The sequence below is a fragment of the Protomyctophum parallelum genome, assembly GCF_964188405.1.
Source record: "Protomyctophum parallelum genome assembly, chromosome: 9".
NCBI lineage: Eukaryota > Metazoa > Chordata > Actinopteri > Myctophiformes > Myctophidae > Protomyctophum > Protomyctophum parallelum.
In genome coordinates this window covers 45405769-45426623 of record NC_139706.1, presented here as the reverse complement: position 1 = coordinate 45426623, position 20855 = coordinate 45405769, and the positions used below count along the sequence as shown (strand labels likewise).

The following is a 20855-nucleotide window of genomic DNA, read 5'->3' as shown; positions in this document are numbered from 1 at the left end:
GTGTGTTTGTGTGTACATGTGTGTGCTGTATATAGGGTGTGTTTGTGTGTACATGTGTGTGCTGTATATAGGGTGTGTTTGTGTGTACATGTGTGTGCTGTATATAGGGTGTGTTTGTGTGTACATGTGTGTACTGTATGGGTGTGTTTGTGTGTACATGTGTGTGCTGTATATAGGGTGTGTTTGTGTGTACATGTGTGTACTGTATATAGGGTGTGTTTGTGTGTACATGTGTGTACTGTATGGGTGTGTTTGTGTGTACATGTGTGTGCTGTATGGGTGTGTTTGTGTGTACATGTGTGTGCTGTGTATAGGGTGTGTTTGTGTGTACATGTGTGTGCTGTATATAGGGTGTGTTTGTGTGTACATGTGTGTGCTGTATATAGGGTGTGTTTGTGTGTACATGTGTGTACTGTATGGGTGTGTTTGTGTGTACATGTGTGTGCTGTATATAGGGTGTGTTTGTGTGTACATGTGTGTACTGTATATAGGGTGTGTTTGTGTGTATATGTGTGTACTGTATGGGTGTGTTTGTGTGTACATGTGTGTGCTGTATATAGGGTGTGTTTGTGTGTACATGTGTGTACTGTATATAGGGTGTGTTTGTGTGTATATGTGTGTACTGTATGGGTGTGTTTGTGTGTACATGTGTGTGCTGTATATAGGGTGTGTTTGTGTGTACATGTGTGTACTGTATATAGGGTGTGTTTGTGTGTATATGTGTGTACTGTATGGGTGTGTTTGTGTGTACATGTGTGTGCTGTATATAGGGTGTGTTTGTGTGTACATGTGTGTGCTGTATATAGGGTGTGTTTGTGTGTACATGTGTGTGCTGTATATAGGGTGTGTTTGTGTGTACATGTGTGTACTGTATATAGGGTGTGTTTGTGTGTACATGTGTGTACTGTATATAGGGTGTGTTTGTGTGTACATGTGTGTGCTGTATATAGGGTGTGTTTGTGTGTACATGTGTGTACTGTATGGGTGTGTTTGTGTGTACATGTGTGTGCTGTATATAGGGTGTGTTTGTGTGTACATGTGTGTACTGTATATAGGGTGTGTTTGTGTGTACATGTGTGTGCTGTGTATAGGGTGTGTTTGTGTGTACATGTGTGTGCTGTGTATAGGGTGTGTTTGTGTGTACATGTGTGTGCTGTATATAGGGTGTGTTTGTGTGTACATGTGTGTACTGTATGGGTGTGTTTGTGTGTACATGTGTGTGCTGTATATAGGGTGTGTTTGTGTGTACATGTGTGTACTGTATATAGGGTGTGTTTGTGTGTACATGTGTGTGCTGTGTATAGGGTGTGTTTGTGTGTACATGTGTGTGCTGTGTATAGGGTGTGTTTGTGTGTACATGTGTGTGCTGTATATAGGGTGTGTTTGTGTGTACATGTGTGTACTGTATGGGTGTGTTTGTGTGTACATGTGTGTGCTGTATATAGGGTGTGTTTGTGTGTACATGTGTGTACTGTATATAGGGTGTGTTTGTGTGTACATGTGTGTACTGTATGGGTGTGTTTGTGTGTACATGTGTGTACTGTATATAGGGTGTGTTTGTGTGTACATGTGTGTACTGTATATAGGGTGTGTTTGTGTGTACATGTGTGTGCTGTATATAGGGTGTGTTTGTGTGTACATGTGTGTGCTGTATATAGGGTGTGTTTGTGTGTACATGTGTGTACTGTATATAGGGTGTGTTTGTGTGTACATGTGTGTGCTGTATATAGGGTGTGTTTGTGTGTACATGTGTGTACTGTATATAGGGTGTGTTTGTGTGTACATGTGTGTACTGTATATAGGGTGTGTTTGTGTGTACATGTGTGTACTGTATATAGGGTGTGTTTGTGTGTACATGTGTGTGCTGTATATAGGGTGTGTTTGTGTGTACATGTGTGTACTGTATATAGGGTGTGTTTGTGTGTACATGTGTGTGCTGTATGGGTGTGTTTGTGTGTACATGTGTGTGCTGTATATAGGGTGTGTTTGTGTGTACATGTGTGTGCTGTATGGGTGTGTTTGTGTGTACATGTGTGTGCTGTATGGGTGTGTTTGTGTGTACATGTGTGTACTGTATGGGTGTGTTTGTGTGTACATGTGTGTACTGTATGGGTGTGTTTGTGTGTACATGTGTGTACTGTATGGGTGTGTTTGTGTGTACACTACAGCAGGGGTCTGCAACCTTTTTGAAACAAAGTGCCATGTTTTTAGTTCCTGGATAGTCAGCGTGTCACTTTAATGACACCACACCACAATTCCAACATGTTTTGATTGTCCACGAATATAACCTTTTCCCTTGTTAAATATTTTCACATTGTTATAATGATCATTAGACTCAGAGCATAGCCCTCCTATATCTCCCTCCCCCAGTCAGAGTTTAGAGTTTTAATGAATGTAGAATGATGTGCAGGATGCAATTTACATACAAATATGAGTGAATTCATTTATTTGACTAAATTTAAACTAAATTGTTTATTTACCGGTAATTGGTTTTCTTTATGCCAGTGTGCCAGTGATCACCCTCCTTTGTGCCAAGGTTGGCACCAGTGCCAAAGGTTGCCTACCCCTGCACTACAGGATATCAATCACGCTCACAGACACACATTAGACTTATCCCTCCACGAATGAACAGTGAGCAAGGACAGATTGCTTTTATCTTGCTATGCCCCAGACAAATGGAACAAACTCCAGGACTCTCTGAAACTGGATCAATTGGTCTCTATAGAGACATTCAGGGTACTACTTGCGGATGCATTACATATGGATTGCACCTGCTTTGTGTAGCCTTTATGTGTCTGCGTTGTGATGTTTTTTTTGTTGTTCATTATATTGCACTTTTTTCCCCCGGACTAGCCGTTTTCTTACCAAATACTGATGATTGCGAATGCAGTGAGCACTAACTATGAGACCCTGCAGCTCATGTCTGTCTGTCTGTGTGTGTGTCTGTCTGTCTGTCCCGCTGTGACACCACCCGCCCGCCACCAGAGGGCGCAGCTGTAGCATACACACACACACACACACACACACACACACACACACACACACACACACACATACACACACACACACATACACACACACAGCTGCGTTCGCTTCCCGCATTTGCGCGTCTTACTTGTACCATATGTACATTATATGAACCACTGTTAGTGGCGAAAATAAACACATATACAGTATAGGATATACAGTATAGCCTGCCCTATATCAGGTGCCCTAGGTAGGCGGGGATGAACGCCCTCCTGCTCAAGGCGGACGCCACAGAGTGACAACGTTCTGTGGACGTATCTTCAACATCGTGTTCTACAGATGTAAACAAACCAAAAAAATAAAGCGATCTAAATATAACCGATTCAGCGATTCACCTGCTGTGCACGGCCGAAGCCGAGGAGCGGCTGTATTTTATTTAAAATGTAGTTACAGGATAAACCCCTTATCTCATTTTCAAGAGGGTCTGTGTACCTTATGTGACTGTGTGTGTGTGTGTGTGTGTGTGTGTGTGTGTGTGTGTGTGTGTGTGTGTGTGTGTGTGTGTGTGTGTGTGTGTGTGTGTGTGTGTGTGTGTGTGTGTGCGTGTGTGTGTGCGTGTGCGTGTGCACGCGTGCGTGCGTGCGCATGTGTCTTTGTTTCTGCAGTCAAATCCTCCAGATCAGGATCATTGACGATGAAGAATATGAGAAGCATGAAAACTTCTTCATTGTCTTGGAGGAGCCGCGCTGGCTCAAGAGAGGAATCTCAGGTATGCCTTTTCTTTTGTAACGTTTCTTTGTCTAGGAGAGTTTATTTGGTTGCATAGTCCTGTGTGCTTCCGCATCAGTGCACTACTTTACTTCAAAAACAGCAACTGGGTTAGTTGAGATTAACGTGCTGTATATAGTGGTTGAGAGAGAGAGAACATTACTTATTGTCTCCACCAGGCCCGAAGGCATGGGGAGAGAGTATGTTTTGCACTCTGTTGGATCGTGTGTCCGTCCGTGTGTCTGTCCGTCCGTCCGTCCGTCCGTTACCAGCTAATCAATGGTGTGTGTGCATGTGTGTACGGTTGTAATGCACGTAACTCGAGAACCATTCGCCCCACCCACTTCACTTTCGACACACGCGTTCCACACCCCCACAGGGAGTGCAGTGCCCGGTACCGGTATTTTTGACATAGACTGGGGTTCAATCCCCGCTACCTGCGTAGACAAAAGAGTGAGAGACTTTTCAAATTTCAGAAGACCTTTCTTTCTTCTCAGGTGGTTTGTGAGCCGAATGCCAAGATGGCCAGGTCTAGACAGAGCACACCTTTTAGTCTTTCAGAGGCTATAAACGCACTCATGTGTGCGAGACAAGGAAATGAGTATTTCACAAAGCAACCAGAGCGTGTGAGGTGTGAGTCTTAAAAAAGGAGGAGCGGTCAGAGTGTTGAAAGTGAAGCTTAGCACAAAGAATGGTGTGCATGCGTGCATGCATGTGTGCGTGCCAGAATGAGTCGTAAAGAATGGGAGAGGTGTGAAATGGATTGACTCCAGGGCAACTTGGTACAACGAAAAGAAAATAAGTTTTTATTTGAGCGAAACTGCTTAGTGAGTGTATGTATTATCTTGACAACTGATGTGTTTCTCCCTCTCTTTCTCTGTGTGTGCGTGCGTGCGTCCGTGCGTGCGTGTGTGTCTGGTTTTATATTCATGTTGGATACTGAAATGTATTTTTGTTTTATTATCTTGTAACTAAGTGGCTGAAATACTGTTGTGATTCGTCTCTTTTTCCTCCTCTCCTCCCCTGACTCTTTCTCCCTCTAGCTCTTCTTCTCAGCCAAGGTAGGACATTTCAATTTTACAACTATGACTTCCAGGGTATTAAAGTTTCACTCCAATCACATAACAAATTAAATTCCAGTTGAGCGTGGTCCCTATCCGTCGATTTGAGCAGTGGTTCTTAACCCATTTAGGCCTGACGTCGAAATAAGAAAAAAGTTTGCTATGACAGAATATATTTTTTCATATAAATTATATATAATCATATATATATAATATAAAATTTCAAGATTTTTCAAAAATAGCAGACCTACGAGCTTGTAGCGCGCCACCGAGTGGCGCGCTACAAGCTTGTAGGTCTGCTATTTTTGAAAAGCTTGTAGATCTGCTATTTTTCAATAGCTAAAGTATAACATAATGCTTAGTTAAAACACCAAAAGGGGTTCCCAGCCCAAAATGTTTTTTAAAGCTTCACTCCAATCACATAACAAATTAAAATTAAATAAACCATACTAGATTATGAATGATATTACGGTAATAATATGACCTTCAACAAAATGGGATTAAAAACAGGAGCATAACAACAAATAAAAGAAAGCATGTGATAAAAAAAAGAAAGACCAGAAATATTGAGAAATAATAAAATAGGAAAAATAAAACAACAATAATTGCAGAAACCTACTTAACACATTGTATGCTAGAGTTTTCTATTTGCTCAGGCTTGCTGGTGCTAAGCGATTAACATTGGACTTTTGAACTTTTTAGGGGCCCACAGCGAGGGGCCTCTTATAGTGAGAATCACAATCAGAGATAACTAAGACTAAAACATGGACCTGAACTGCTCCAATATTCACAAAATAAGGCCTATAGCTACATATACATACTATATACCGTATGAAACATAAGACTCTCTGCTTTCATAAGAAAAATACTTCTACTGTAATAATACAAATCACACCCCTGTGAAGTGAGCAGTGCAACTCTGTTCTCTAATTCACTACAGCTCGCTACACGGATATACGGACTGAGGCAGAAAGTCATGTAAACCCATTTACAGTTTGGTCTGTGAACTTCTACTGTAATAATAAAAATCACACCCCTGTGAAGTGAGCGGTGCAACTCTGTCCTATATTCTTTTCACTATATACGGATTGAGGCAGAAAGTCATGTAAACCTTTTATTTACGGTTTTGTCTGTAAACTTCTACTGCAATAATAAAAATCGGACTGAGGCAGAAAGTCATGTAAACCTTTTATTTGCAGTTTGGTCTGTCTGGGGGGAGGGGGGAATCAACGTGGCCACTATATCAGTGGTTGCTTACTGCAATAATCATAAAAAATACACAATATAAATAAAATAAAGTAAACATAAACATAAAAAAACTAAACAAAATTATTTATAATATATATAAGTGCCAGGGACGTAATCCCGTAACCCCGACGTCTTTGCACTGAGTGCCAAAGACGACAAGACGTAATTTAAAAAAAAAAAAAAAAAAAACAAACAAACAAAAACGCCACAGTGGCGCGATATGAGCTTGTAGGTCTGCTATTTTTGAAAAATCAAAGAAGGACTGACATAGAAACATAGCTTTTTCAGAAAACTGTCAGGATGTAGAAGACATTTTTTGAATCTGATCTCAGGTCAAAATGAAAACTGTCAGGGCGCCGTGCTATCAGCAAGTATAGACATACTATTTTATGAGCAGGAACATGCATGCATATACAGTATACATGTCATGGTTATCAATCGCTTAGCACCAGCAATCCTGAGAATTTTTCAAAGCTTAGCATTCAATGTGTCAATATGGTTTTGCAGAAATTGTCACTGAGTCAGGCAGCGGGACATGTCAGGACATGTCCTCAATTGTCACTGAGTCAGGCAGCGGGACATGTCAGGACATGTCCTCAATTGTCACTGAGTCAGGCAGCTGAGACCTCAGGACATGTCCTGAGGACATGTCCTGACATGTCCCGCTTATGAAAGCCATTTATTTTTTAGAAGGGTAGGCACTCAGCCTACACCTTTTTGGTCTGTTTCTTTTGCAAAAAAATGTATTGATTTGATTGATTTGTTATAATGACCAAAACAAATAAAACTCACAGCTGATGTCATATAATATATAACACTAAGTCGATAAGGACAGAATGAGCAGGAACATGCATGCATATCATATAGTACATATATAGTGCTATAATCGAAGTGTTTGAAAATGTAGAACATTTTGTTCTCATACCTCCATGGGGTGCCTGGCCAGACCGATCCATGTCCTCGTCTGAAACCCACTCGTCAGTGTCTGATGAGTGGTCTGACCAGCCTGAAAACATAATCAATATTACAATGTATTCATAATATATATAATTGATTCATCTTCTAGACTACACACGTTCTTTCATCATTATGGGACATGATGCAGCTACAGTATAACGCACGCCAACAATACATTAGATATTTTCGTCTTATAAATAATTGATTCAGATGCAACAGGGTCTCAACTCCCAGTGGGATTCACTCACAGTAGATTATAAAGTACAGTAACAAAACGCGATTCAGTATTTAGCTTAGTAGTATCACAGTAAACTCCACAGTAAAATTGCAAAATGGAGGTTCTTACCGCCTTCGTCGGCATAAGCATACTCATCGATGTCGTCTCGGTTAGGAAGCCACTCTTCCTCATCCACGCCGGGCTCGGCCTCCTCCTCCTGGTCACTTTCTCCCGGGGAGAGAGGGCCGGGAGGCGGTAGCCTAGCCGCTGCAGCAGCCGCTGCAACGCGGGATGAGCGGCGAAGAGGTGGAGGCAAAGCCGCCACATCTGTGCTGGTCCCAGCAGACGCACACACCGCAGACCCGTCCAAGCTGAGCCCAGCCTGGGCAGTGGACTCACTGGCCTGCTCCTCTGGCTCTGGCTCAGAATCGGTCTCGTTCGCTACCTTGTTTCCCAGTAGCCATAACTCGATCGATCCCTGGCCAGGGAGGGGGGCGGGAGGACGCCGACGCGGCATGTCGCAAAATGGCGACGACGACAAAAAGACACGGGGAAAAGGGGATCGGGAGACAACGAGACAAACAGTACACTAAAACTACACTTCACTAGACAAAACAAACAAAACACTCAACACTGAACACTGATCTAAACTAAATGCAACGGCGAATACTATCTAAAAACTAAACCTAACTGGAAAAAAAAAAAGACTATCTAACGTGGCCTATACTATGGGGGACGTACTATGGACGTATACTACTAAATGGACGGACTAAAGACTAAACTATACCTGCTAATCTAATGCTATAAACTAATAATAATACAACTAACACTACTAAAGGACTATACTAAAGGACTATATACTAAAACGGACGACTATAAATGCTCAACTGACTGCTAACTATAACCTGCTCAAAAACTGCTCAAAAACCGATGTCAACGTGTCTCCACAAATCTCCAACTCCCACAAGGGAACCGCTGGAATCCAGCCCCTTTTATAGGTTTCGTTGAGATGACGCAACCGGAGCTTTGAAAAGCCGATCCGTGTTACTTTATTTGTTGTCCGGGCGCATAGGAAGTTGATGTACAGTAATCATAAAAAAACGTATAAAACGTATAGATAGGCTTCGCGCGTACGGCGTTCGATATTAATAAAGCGTATGGATACGTTTCCAGCATTTTTTGTGTTAAAAGCAATGCTAAAAAGGTGTTCTGGAACTCATTATTTACATCACAAGTTATGAGCTTTCTATCTAGCACCTCTGCTGGAACACTCCATCATCGCAGTTCCTGTTTACACTGAGCATGTGCAAACCTCCCGCAGGAGCCTATGCCGCGCCTCCGTGCACTATCCTCTTTATTTGTCCTAGATGTAGTCCAGGAAGTAAGTGAGCCCAGTGTCCATGACATCAGAAACACTGCCAAAATCTATTCTAAACTATCTAAAACCCCATATTACCCACATAAAGACCCGCAGGAAAGTGTTCTAAATCTTCTAAACGTCATTAACATATATCTTTTTGCAAAAAGGGTGAAGTGTCCCTTTAAGGTTTCTTTAAAAAAATTCAACTGACCCGTAGAGTGTCCGGCAGGCTGTTCCACAGGCTAGGGCCATAATAGCTAAAGGCCTTTTTGTGCTAGCCTCTGGAACATTTAGGAGACTATGGTGCCAGAGGACCTAAGGGTCCTGTTGGAAACATACCTGGAAATCACTGCAGACAAGTAGGCCGGAGCATTTCCATGTAATGATTTAAAAACCAATAAAAAGGATCTTAAAATCGATTCTAAAACTAACAGGCAGCGACCAAGTGCAGGGACCAGACAGGAGAGCATTAGTGTAGTCAAGCCTGCTGGTAATAAAGCAGTCCATTCATTTTTCTGTCTCGAGAAAAGTTCGAACTCTGGCGATGTTTCTCAAGTGATAGAAAGATAGTTTTGTTACATTCCTAAATTAATTTGGGCCTCAGCTCATAATCAAAATATGACCCAGAGGTTTCTGACCTGCTCCTTGGTGTTGGTTGTCACTGATTTAAGTTGAACGGATAATTTCTCCCTCAGATCCTTATTTTCTTTTTCTTTAAGATTTGTTTTTGGCTTTTGTGCCTTTATTGATAGTTGCAGTGCAGTGCAGACAGACAGGAAAGAGGGAGGAAGAGACAGGGAGAGACATGCAGGAAAGGTCGTCATGAACGGGACTTGAATTTGCGACAGGCTGTCAGGCCAGAGCCTATATGTGGCATAACAGTGGCATGTGTATGGACCATTAGGCCAGCGGGCGCCCTCCTCCTTCAGAACCTTATCCCATTATTTCTGCCATCCAGGTGTTGGAGATGCAGCTTTACTAGGATGTAAATGGATCATGGTTATTTTTACAGATTCAGGACAGACGTGGGATGGGAACACTTGCCTGCCATCACAAGCCTTGGACTCATTGCAAGTCCATTGCCATTTAATCATAGTTAATCATAGAACCGTTCGGTTCTCACAGCTGTGTAGAACTCTTATCGGTCACACACTGTCGTACTGAAGAAGTGTAGCACTCTGCCGGCCACACACCGCTGCACTGATCCCTCTCGTCGCCTGAATCCCTCTCCTCTATTCCCTGCATAGGTTAATTTTTCCCCTGGAGTATAATAATGATGAGGGTCATTCAATTGCGACATGAGGGTTTTTTTTCCTTGAAAATAATGAAAAGGCAGAAAATACTGGAATGTGTCTGGATAGGGGAAAAAACGATTTTTCTTTTATTGCTAATAAACAAAAAATGTTTTTTTTTTAAACTGTACCGAAACCGAACCGAAAAGTGTTAGCATGGGTTTATTTACCCCTATCTACAACAGTATTATATTCCACCTGCACCCTCCTCCACCACCTTTGCTGTGTACACCGCTGTCTAAGAAAGACATGGGGTTTCCGTTGGATCATCTGATCCTTTTTTTGTACACGCTACACAATGTTTTTTATTCCAGACCACTGATAATGGTCCCCACTTGGTCCCATATTGGTTCTGGCACACATTACTGGCCACTCTCACAGTCTCTTGTTTTGGGATGAGATCAGCCTCTGTGTCACCCTCCATTTAAATCACAGCAGAGCTGGCCTCCCTGACATGAACAGTTTGAACACACAGAGGTCACTGTGTTAATGGTATGGTTATAGGAAATGACTTCTGGCAAATGAGCTAGGCACCGTACACACTAGGCGTGTAAAAAGACCGTTTGACATCCTCCACCCATGCTGCGTAAATCACGACATATTTGCAGCCTTTCTGACATAACAGAGTAGTGACTTTGCAAATAGGCAAACAACAAGATCTACCAGTTTACAGCAGGCCAAAGGTCTATAAAGTCTAAGTGATTAAGGAGTGGAATGTATATTATATCTGAAGTTCTGAGCTGCTATTGAGTTAGTTTTTACTGTATGTCTAGTTGTCTACTTTGTATTCCGAGAGAGAGCAGGAGGAATTAGGATTAAATGAGAGTAGGTTTTGGCGCACCCATGACAAATGAGATGAGATGAGATTTGGCATAACTAATCTAAACCGCACGTCGGGGACCAGGCAATCGTATTCGGAAACGGTTCCAATGAAACGTCTATAAGTCTCCAGCTAGCTATGCCAATCTCCATAATAAAATATCCATCACAGCTTGGCAGTGCCCAGCCAGTAACCAAGTTTAGTCCAAAGAAATGCTATGCCGAAAGGCGGAATTGAGCACAAAGCAGTAGGCCGCTGAACTACAGTAGGCCTGTGTGATGGTGAATCATTTAAAGTTGCCCTGTACTTATAATAAGCTAGCACTCAAATGTGATCATGTTTTGGCTTTCATGTCTCGAGTCAAGTTGTGCTTTAACCCATTCTGATCTGAGATCAGATTCATACGAGGTTTTCCACTGGACACACACTGGTCTGATTAACCCATTCTGACCTGAGATCAGATTCTAGAAATGTCAGTCGCTGTTCGATTTTTCAAAAATAGCAGACCTACAAGCTCGTATCGCGCCACTCGGTGGCGCGATATGAGCTTGTAGATCTGCTATTTTTCAATAGCTAAAGCATAACATGATGCTGACACCAAAATGGGTGCCCGTTCAGAATGGGTTAAAGCAGCCAAGTCACAAGTATAAGACTTGTATCAGAGGGAGTCCAAGTTAAGTAAAGAAATCTTGATTTTGGCAGCTTAATCCCATCTCAAGTGTACAGCTCTACATTCTGTTGGGGTTGGGGTTTAGAGAATGTGAACTGCTGGACCTTAACAACTATCTCGACCTCTGAGAAAGCTAATATGACTTATTTTCTATTAGCTTAAGACACACTGTAATTGGTGTAGGTGCTGCTGCTGGTCATTTGGCAGTAGATCAATAGCACACTGCGTATCTATTCATTCTCCTGCTACTCCATGCATACAGACTCACAAATGGCCTAGGGTTCACCATGGGGCCATAAGGGAGGTGACATCAATATTATAAGGACACTCTAGAGTGGTGGGCTAAACCGTACAATGTTGTTCATGTTCACAGCAATGATCTGTTCAAATGATTTGTTCGTATTCAATGTTCAGTGGGGGTACAGGGGGGGGTACAGTGGGGGCCATGAACCAAAGCGTTACAAGAAGTGAATGAGTTCGCTCATGGCAAAAATCTAATGTAGTTCTTATGAACGATGAATGATCAATCATCACTGTCATATTTTAATAGCACATTTGCTTTATTCAAGAGCTTAGTGGAGGGAGTGATGGGAAATAATTGACAGAGGGGTAGGGGTCCTCCAGTGGATGGCCAAGTATCTGACATTACCTTGCCGTTGGTTCCATTTCACTATTACATCACCCTACACACACTCCAGCTTTCATTTCTTTATCTATGCTCTTTGTCTAGCGCGTACACTCTCTCTCCCTCTCTCTCTCTCTCTCTCTCTCTCTCTCTCTCTCTCTCTCTCTCTCTCTCGCAGATTCAAGCTCAATTATTGATAAAGTGATGCCCTGGATATATCTATCTTTGTGCCATGTGCTCAGTGCTGGAGTCTCTTTCTCAATCTGTCTGTCTGTCTGTCTGTCTGTGTGTCTGTCTGTCTGTCTGTCTGTCTGTCTGTCTGTCTGTCTGTCTGTCTGTCTGTCTGTCTGTCTGTCTGTCTGTCTGTCTGTCTGTCTGTCTGTCTGTCTGTCTGTCTATCTGTTCTCTCTCTCTCTCTCTCTCTCTCTCTCTCTCCCCCCCCCCCCCCCCCCCCCCCCCCCCCCCCCCCCAGAATCAGCAGAGGGCCAGATGAGTGCTGAGGAGGAGGAGGCCAGGAGGATAGCTGAGATGGGGAAGCCCATCCTTGGGGAGCACAGCAGACTGGAGGTGGTCATTGAGGAGTCCTATGAGTTCAAGGTACTGTACATATTATGAGCACAGCAGACTGGAGGTGGTCATTGAGGAGTCCTATGAGTTCAAGGTACTGTACATATTATGAGCACAGCAGACTGGAGGTGGTCATTGAGGAGTCCTATGAGTTCAAGGTACTGTACAGATTATGAGCACAGCAGACTGGAGGTGGTCATTGAGGAGTCCTATGAGTTCAAGGTACTGTACGTATTATGAGCACAGCAGACTGGAGGTGGTCATTGAGGAGTCCTATGAGTTCAAGGTACTGTACGTATTATGAGCACAGCAGACTGGAGGTGGTCATTGAGGAGTCCTATGAGTTCAAGGTACTGTACATATTATGGGGAGCACAGCAGACTGGAGGTGGTCATTGAGGAGTCCTATGAGTTCAAGGTACTGTACATATTATGGGGAGCACAGCAGACTGGAGGTGGTCATTGAGGAGTCCTATGAGTTCAAGGTACTGTACATATTATGGGGAGCACAGCAGACTGGAGGTGGTCATTGAGGAGTCCTATGAGTTCAAGGTACTGTACATATTATGAGCACAGCAGACTGGAGGTGGTCATTGAGGAGTCCTATGAGTTCAAGGTACTGTACATATTATGTCTCACATGAAAATGCAAGTGTTCAATTAACCCATTCTGAACGGGCACCCATTTTGGTGTTGGCATCATGTTATGCTTTTAGCTATTGAAAAATAGCAGATCTACAAGCTCATATCGCGCCACCGAGTGGCGCGTTACGAGCTTGTAGGTCTGCTATTTTTTGAAAAATCAAAGAACGACTGACATTTTTAGAATCTGATCTCAGGTCCGAATGGGTTCATCAGGACCAGTGTGTGTCCAGTGGAAACCTCGTAATGAATCTGATCTCAGGTCAGAATGGGTTAAAGTCGGACTGCAATGGCTTTTTGTTGTCATTTTATTTCCAGAGCACCCTAACCCTTCTATAGGACATTAGTAGAGATTATTTCCAGAGCAGCCTATGCCTTCTATAGGACATTAGTAGAGAGAGCCTGCCAGCTAAGCACGTTTAAACCAGTGGCTCCCAAATTGATTCAGTCAGAGTCTAAATGTAACCACATCCAGATCGATGTTTGTGGTTCACAGTTATCGACTGGACTCTCTCTCCCAGACAGATAGCAATTGTATATAAAATCTCATTAAGTGTTTCCCTTTAAAAGCAAGTTTGTCCATTAATGTATTGCTGACCGAAAGAATATGGTTTGCGAATACAAGCGGTCGAAATGAGTTATCTCCGACGGGTGGCTGGCATCTCCCTTAGAGATAGTGTGAGAAGTTCAGTCACGCGGGAGAGACTCGGAGTAGAGCCGCTGCTCCTTCGTCTGGAAAGGAGCCAGCTTAGGTGGTCCAGAGTCTGGGCAGAGGCTTGCTTTAATATATGTTTTGCACATGGAGGGATGTTTGTGTGTGCCTCAACAAAGCGGGGCAGTAGAGTATCTGCTATCTACTTGCCGGTTGTGGTGGGTCTGGGCCAAATATCAGGGATGAATGTTTGACCCAGTCCAGCCCTGCCTCTCGCTGGCCGTGCGGTCTGGCACTGCACTGCCAGTGTTGTCAGACCTGCTGCTCTCCTCTCTCCTCCTCTCACACCCGTTCTCAACTTCTCTCAACAATAAAACAAATACTGTCTAAAATCATTACAAACCTATACTATAGGCTACACAAATAAACAACACGTTCGGTTCACATAAGAAACTAAACACAACAGTCCGTCCCCGACACATCGCGACCACGTTCTTTTAACGAGCCTCGCAACTTCAGTTTTTCTTCATAAAAATGTCACTTTATAACCGCGGAATTTATATGCATTCAATGTATTTACCACGTGTTGTTGTCTTTGCTTACTGTAAATCGCTCTGGATTAAGAGCATCTGCTTAAAGGACAACTTTAGTTTTTTTCAACCAAGGTTCATGTTTTAGGTTGTTATTAGAGAAACTAAAAGGTGAGTGTTCATTTTCTTTCATATGCTGCTTTCTTTCGTTTTAGGGATTTTAGCAGTTTTTGACAGGTGGGCGGGGGCATTCGAGCATGGGGCTAAATATGTATTTTTTAACACAATTTTATGGTGATAAATTTTTTTATGGTTTACTATAGTCCTAATAAACACCAGGAAATTACATCTGGCCACAAAAGATCACGGGATCTACTGAATGTGACTAACTGACATATTGAGCCTATAGTATACACACACACAGTATAAGCCTTCTCCCAGTAGGCTACCTTCACATTCAGTAGATCCTGTGATCTTCTGTGGCCAGATGTAATTTCCTGGGGTTTATTAGGACTATAGTAAACCATAAAAAAAGAAAATCACCATAAAATTGTGTTAAAAAATACATATTTAGCCCCATGCTCGAATGCCCCCGCCCCCCTGTCAAAAACAGCTAAAATCCCTAAAACGAAAGAAAGCAGCAAATGAAAAAAGATTAACACTCACCTTTTAGTTTCTCTAATAACAACCTAAAACATGAACCTTGGTTGAAAAAAACTAAAGTTGTCCTTTAAATGCCTAAATTGTAATTAATTTCAAAATGATGAGATAAACATATACAAATTATCATTACAGGACAGGTGGAACGATGTTATAACTTATAATAAGGCAGCCTGCTGACAGGCTGACCGCTGACAGAAAGCTGGCTCAAACGTAGCCCTGGAACATGACTGACTGCCATGATGATTATCATGACAGTCATGCAGAAACTTAGCCCTGTTTTTGGCGCTCGCTGCATTTACAAGATTTCCGTATATATAAACATTCGGAATTCAAATATAAAGTACTCACAAAGTGTCCCACGGGTGTTAGTTAGTAGCAGTGCCAGCGATTAGAATTGCTGCATCCCGCGTTGTTTAATAAAAAGCCTTTTTAACCGAGCGCCCCGGCTACTTTTTTCAAACGGGGTTCGTTTGGGAAATCCACAGTTGCACACCGGGAGCGCACTCGCCTATTAGTCTGTATTGGCAGGGCGGTCAGCGTACCTATATCGAACACACCGAGTGCCACCCTCCTCCCGACCGATAGGGGCGCGTTGTTGAAAGCCAATGGCAAAATAACAGCTCGGATAAAAATGCTTTTTATTAAACAACGCGGGATGCAGAAATTCTAATCGCTGGAGCTGCAACTAACTAACACCCGTGGGACAAATTGTGAGTACTTTATATTTGAATTCCGAATGTTTATATATACGGAAATTTTGTAAATGCAGCGAGCGCCAAAAACAGGATGCAGTTACTTCATGACTCTCGTATGAATACGAGAGTCATGAACCATGGCTAGCTCAAACGCGCAGTTGCCATAATATCGTTCCCTTCCACAGGAATGCAGGCAGGCAGCAGATCAATATAAATGGACCAGCGCCGTTACTTTAACACAATTTGTCATTATGAATCTGTCCACCCCCGTCCACCTTTTCCAAGTAGGCTAGATTTTGAAGCTGGATTTTAACATTGTTGAAATTCATTGTTGGAGTTCTGATGCACTGTTGTTGATCTGCTGTCCGACTCCGACACCTTGAAAATGGCGCCCCCGCTCCCAAATTTGCATACTCTGATTAGCATAACAACTTTACATACCTAAAAAAGGTTCACTTTAACACATGAAGAGAGTGGATCGCTTTGTTTACTTTAGTTTAGTCTTTGAATTGTGCAAGAATTTCAACATTCTATCGGAATTAATTGTAATTAATTGTACAATTAAATACATGGCAGTGGATGGAGCCGGATGGACAAGCTCATGAACAAACACTATTATGAACGATTGCAACCGTTGTCATTTAATCGGTTCAGGAATATAAAATAAGACATATCACAGGTTGTTTTCGAATCACTTCAGAAGTGTAGTTTTAAGACTTTTACAGCACAATTTATTATATTTTCTACAGAAACAATGATGCAGCCACCCCCCCCTGACAGAAACACCTGGATGATTTGTTTATTTTTGGAACACAATTTCTTATATGAGGTGATCTAAGATTCCCCTGATTTCAACACAACAAATAACCCCACAAACCAGGGGAATAGCACCCTCTAGTGGCACGGACACCCGACTTCAGTGGTCTTATTTGGATAAACCAGCTTTGGTTTGAGCTTATATATTCATACAGGCAATTAGCAATAGTGCTTATCCATCAAACCTGGCAATGGCGGTTTGTGCGTGCGTGCGTGTGGCGTGGGTTTGTGCGTGTGTGTGCGAAGCGAGAGAGTAAATCAAGCATACACAGTACAAATATTTAAATTTACATTTGACACAACAGAAGAGCAAACACCCTGTTCAGCGTTGTGTAAGCATTGCATGGCATTTCATTTGGGCTTGTTTAATTAAAGTAAATAATGTATCTGCAGCAAGGATGCAGGATGAGGACGAGGACAATGAACAAACACAACTATAAATAAATGAACAAACAAAAGATCAGAGCAGCTCCTTCTTTTCTATGTATATGCCTGTCTTTTCACTGCTCTCCCCTCTTTCAATCATGTTGTCATTCTATCACTCTGCGTGTGCGTGCGTGTGTGCGTGCGTGTATGTGTGTGTGTGTGTGTGTGTGTGTGTGTGTGTGTGTGTGTGTGTAATAAAATGCAATATCCCTGTCCCATGTTTATTGACCCATTGTTGAACTAAAATGAGCTCCGTCTCATGATTTGTGGACACAAAGAGCCCAGTCGAGGCAATCATTCAGTTCAGAGTGATTGACGCCCAGTTTTAGTACCTACAGATACAGATCAATGTCTGGATTGAAAAGCTCTGATTGCCAAAGAACAAATGGGAGCATACAATCTGTATATATTAATGTTACAGTATATTAATGTACAGTATATTGTGTGGAGATGGTGGGACATCATATTATGGTTTATGTCTATGTGTGATACTTGGGCATTCTTATACAGTATGTGCAGTAGGAGGTAGAGGTTAAAAATTACATTTTGACAACATTCAGCAGTACTCCCTTTCTTTTTTACCCATTCTTCTCCCCAGTTTAGCGAGACATAATGGCTAAACTAAGCATTTCTGAGGGTCCCCAGCCAAAAACATTGAAAACCCCTGATATAGAACACCGCTGCTAGTGATGCTCCCAGAGCCGCTGTTACGAGTCACTCAGTTTCACCATTTTCCAATAGAGACCTTCTTTCGGGCGAAAGGTATAAACTAAATACCTGCGATATGAATGTACATAAAAGACATGCTTACCCACCTGTCATTTGTTCATAACGTGGCATCATCATGTTAACTCAGTTGAAGACTCGCCTCTGAAGAATAAGATAGTGACATGATGACATTCTAATTGGCCTTGTTAGAATAAGATAGTGACATGGTGACATTCTAATTGGCCTTGTTAGAATAAGATAGTGACATGGTGACATTCTAATTGGCCTTGTTAGCCACCGTCTCATCTTAATGGATGTGTTATAGGTCGTGTGCTCTGTTTGCTCGCTGATTAATCGTGTTGTGCTTTCTGATTGGCAGAGCACGGTGGACAAGCTCATCAAAAAGACAAACCTGGCACTGGTTATTGGCACCCACTCCTGGAGGGAGCAGTTTGTGGAAGCTGTCACTGTCAGTGCAGGTGAGGAGCTGTGTGTGTGTGTGTGTGTGTGTGTGTGTGTGTGTGTGTGTGTGTGTGTGTGTGTGTGTGTGTGTGTGTGCGTGTGTGCGCGTGTGCGCGCGTGTGCGCGTGCGTGCCTGCCTGCCTGCCTGCCTGCCTGCGTGCCTGCGTGCGTGCATGCATGCGTGAATCAAATGAATCAAATCAGCCTTCATCTAGGCCTATACCTGTCTCTGAGAATTATACTACGTCTGAAGTAATGATGGGTCTTTGCCATTTTTTAATTAATGGCATCTGTCGGGGCATATTATTCAAGAATGTAATGAATAAAGCTTCTCAAATTTCTGACTCACACGCTGTGATAAAGTAAGCAAATTCTGAGATCGCATTATTGTCGGACAGTCCAGACAGAGTTATGTATAAATTATAGGACAAGAGAGAAAAGGGACTGTCTGAGCACATAATACCGGATGTTGTAATTAAACTTTGCAGTTGTTATTGACAGAAAGACAGCAAGAAAGTGCTCCTTGGATGATATGTGGTTTGTAATGCAAGTACCCCCCCTTGTGGACTGACGGGCTCATTGCCAACAGCAAATATTTCACCAAAAGCTTCAAAGTACTTTTTTACATATTGACTTGTTAACGGGCTCATATAAATCTATTCATAATGCCTCTCCTGCTCGTCTTTCTCCGTAGGCGACAGTGACGATGACGAGGAAGGCGGCGAGGAGCGCCGCCCTACCTGTTACAACTATGTCTTGCACTTCGTCACAGTCTTCTGGAAGGTTCTGTTCGCCTGCGTGCCGCCCACTGAGATCTGGAATGGCTGGGCCTGCTTTTGTGTCTCCATCAGCGTCATTGGCTTCCTGACAGCCGTCATAGGAGACCTGGCGTCCCACTTTGGCTGCACAGTGGGGCTCCGTGACAGCGTGACCGCCGTCGTGTTTGTAGCTCTGGGAACATCCATTCCAGGTGATACAGTGGGATTGATTGATTGATTGAAATATTTATTAACAGTTTGTAGAATTTACAGTACATTTTAAGCACAAACTCAATACAAAGACTGTTAACTGTGAGTGGACGACCCAATTAAGCATTACACTTGTTTACAACAGGGTCCACATTGTTCAATTCATCAAAGACTTTATACTGTGTGTGTGTGTGTGTGTGTGTGTGTGTGTGTGTGTGTGTGTGTGTGTGTGTGTGTGTGTGTGTGTGTGTGTGTGTGTGTGTGTGTGTGTGTGTGTGTGTGTGTGTGTGTGTGTGTGTGTGTGTGTGTGTGCGCGTGCATACTTATCTGTAATTCTGTTCTCTTTTTGTCTCACTCTTTCTCTTCTCACAGACACATTTGCCAGTAAAGTAGCCGCCACGCAGGATCAGCACGCCGACGCGTCAGTGGGGAATGTGACTGGCAGCAATGCTGTCAATGTGTTCCTGGGGATCGGCGTGGCGTGGTCGGTGGCAGCCATCTACTGGAACGTCCAGGGCAAAGCGTTCCGGGTGGACCCGGGGTCTTTGGCCTTTTCCGTCACCCTGTTCACCATCTTTGCTTTCATCTGCATGGGCGTGCTCTTGTTCCGGCGACGCCCCTCCATTGGCGGAGAGCTGGGTGGTCCAAAGTCGTCCCGCGTGCTGACGTGCATGCTCTTTTTTGGCCTCTGGTTCCTATACATCCTCTTCTCCAGCCTAGAGGCCTACTGCCACATCGAGGGCTTCTAGAATGAAATCACACTGCTACATACACAGATATTTTGACCCTCGTACATACGTCCATTGTTAGACCACATCTCATCTGTGTGACGGCCTGAATATGTCCTAGTCTTTAATCTGAAAAGGATTACAGGCAGTCTTTACTACTGATACATCAGCCGCTGATACATTATACAATATACATGTGTAAAAATGATTTCCATCTTGATGAAACACATGATCGATCATGGACTCTGGAAGGCATAGGAAAGTGTTTGTGATGGAAGAGACACGTGAATACAAAGCGAAGGTAGCAGCGACATTTTTGAGGAGAAAGAAAGAAAGAAAGAAAGAAACTTGTAAAGTTGAAGTAAATTAGAGAGTAAGGAAGTTAGATGTAAGGAGTGATGTGATATTTTAGCAGCATGCCATGCAGATTGGCTTCACTGAAAGGGGTTGAGCCAAGTTGTGTTTTGAAGTTTTTACAGAATGGCATATGTGTCTACAGTGATTTCGTTTAGACTGGAAGGATCAGTCTAAAATGGACGGCGTCGTGCAACAAAGAAAAGCGAGATTTTTACCAGAGAGGCAGAGTTGAAACTGTGGCTACCAGACATGAAACAATAGAAGTAAATCGTTGTTGCGGAGAAAGCATCATTCACAACCCACTTTCACTCAACACGCAACTAGATACCCTCTCAGTCCCTTCTACTCACCTCTCATTGGTACAACTTAACTTTTCTTGAATAAGGAAGGATGGAGCGCCATTTGACCAAAAAAAGGAGAAAAAAAAAGAGTAGAATGTTTACAATGACAGAATCCAGTCTCCATTATTGTTTACTGTGATGGACAACTGCTCATCTGACATGGCATATAGATAGAGGGAAGTGGCTTTCCACACTGCGCTGTTAGTTTACATACTGTATAAGGGCGACGCGTAGATGTTTATCTTTTCTATAGATACCAGAGTGATGCTACCTTTGGAAAGGTCGGGAGGGGTTTGGAAAACTGGATCCAGAGACTA

The 20855-nt window shown here is 42.9% G+C and overlaps 1 protein-coding gene across 2 annotated transcripts in view; it reads left to right on the top strand.

The window, feature by feature from the left end:
- The window catches only part of slc8a2b (solute carrier family 8 member 2b), a gene marked incomplete at its 3' end in the record, with an annotated part of 62030 nt that extends 42169 nt beyond the window's left edge, over window positions 1-19861 (top strand). Inside the window, exons 9-14 of one of the 2 annotated variants that reach the window (XM_083772874.1) lie at window positions 3633-3736; window positions 4779-4796; window positions 12458-12582; window positions 18062-18161; window positions 18839-19114; window positions 19485-19861. In XM_083772874.1, coding sequence (XP_083629000.1) covers window positions 3633-3736; window positions 4779-4796; window positions 12458-12582; window positions 18062-18161; window positions 18839-19114; window positions 19485-19861 — 1000 coding nt within the window. The remainder of the gene's footprint in view (window positions 1-3632; window positions 3737-4778; window positions 4797-12457; window positions 12583-18061; window positions 18162-18838; window positions 19115-19484) is intronic. The other variant, XM_083772873.1, reaches the window with a different exon arrangement.
- Between the last annotated feature and the right edge of the window lie 994 nt (window positions 19862-20855).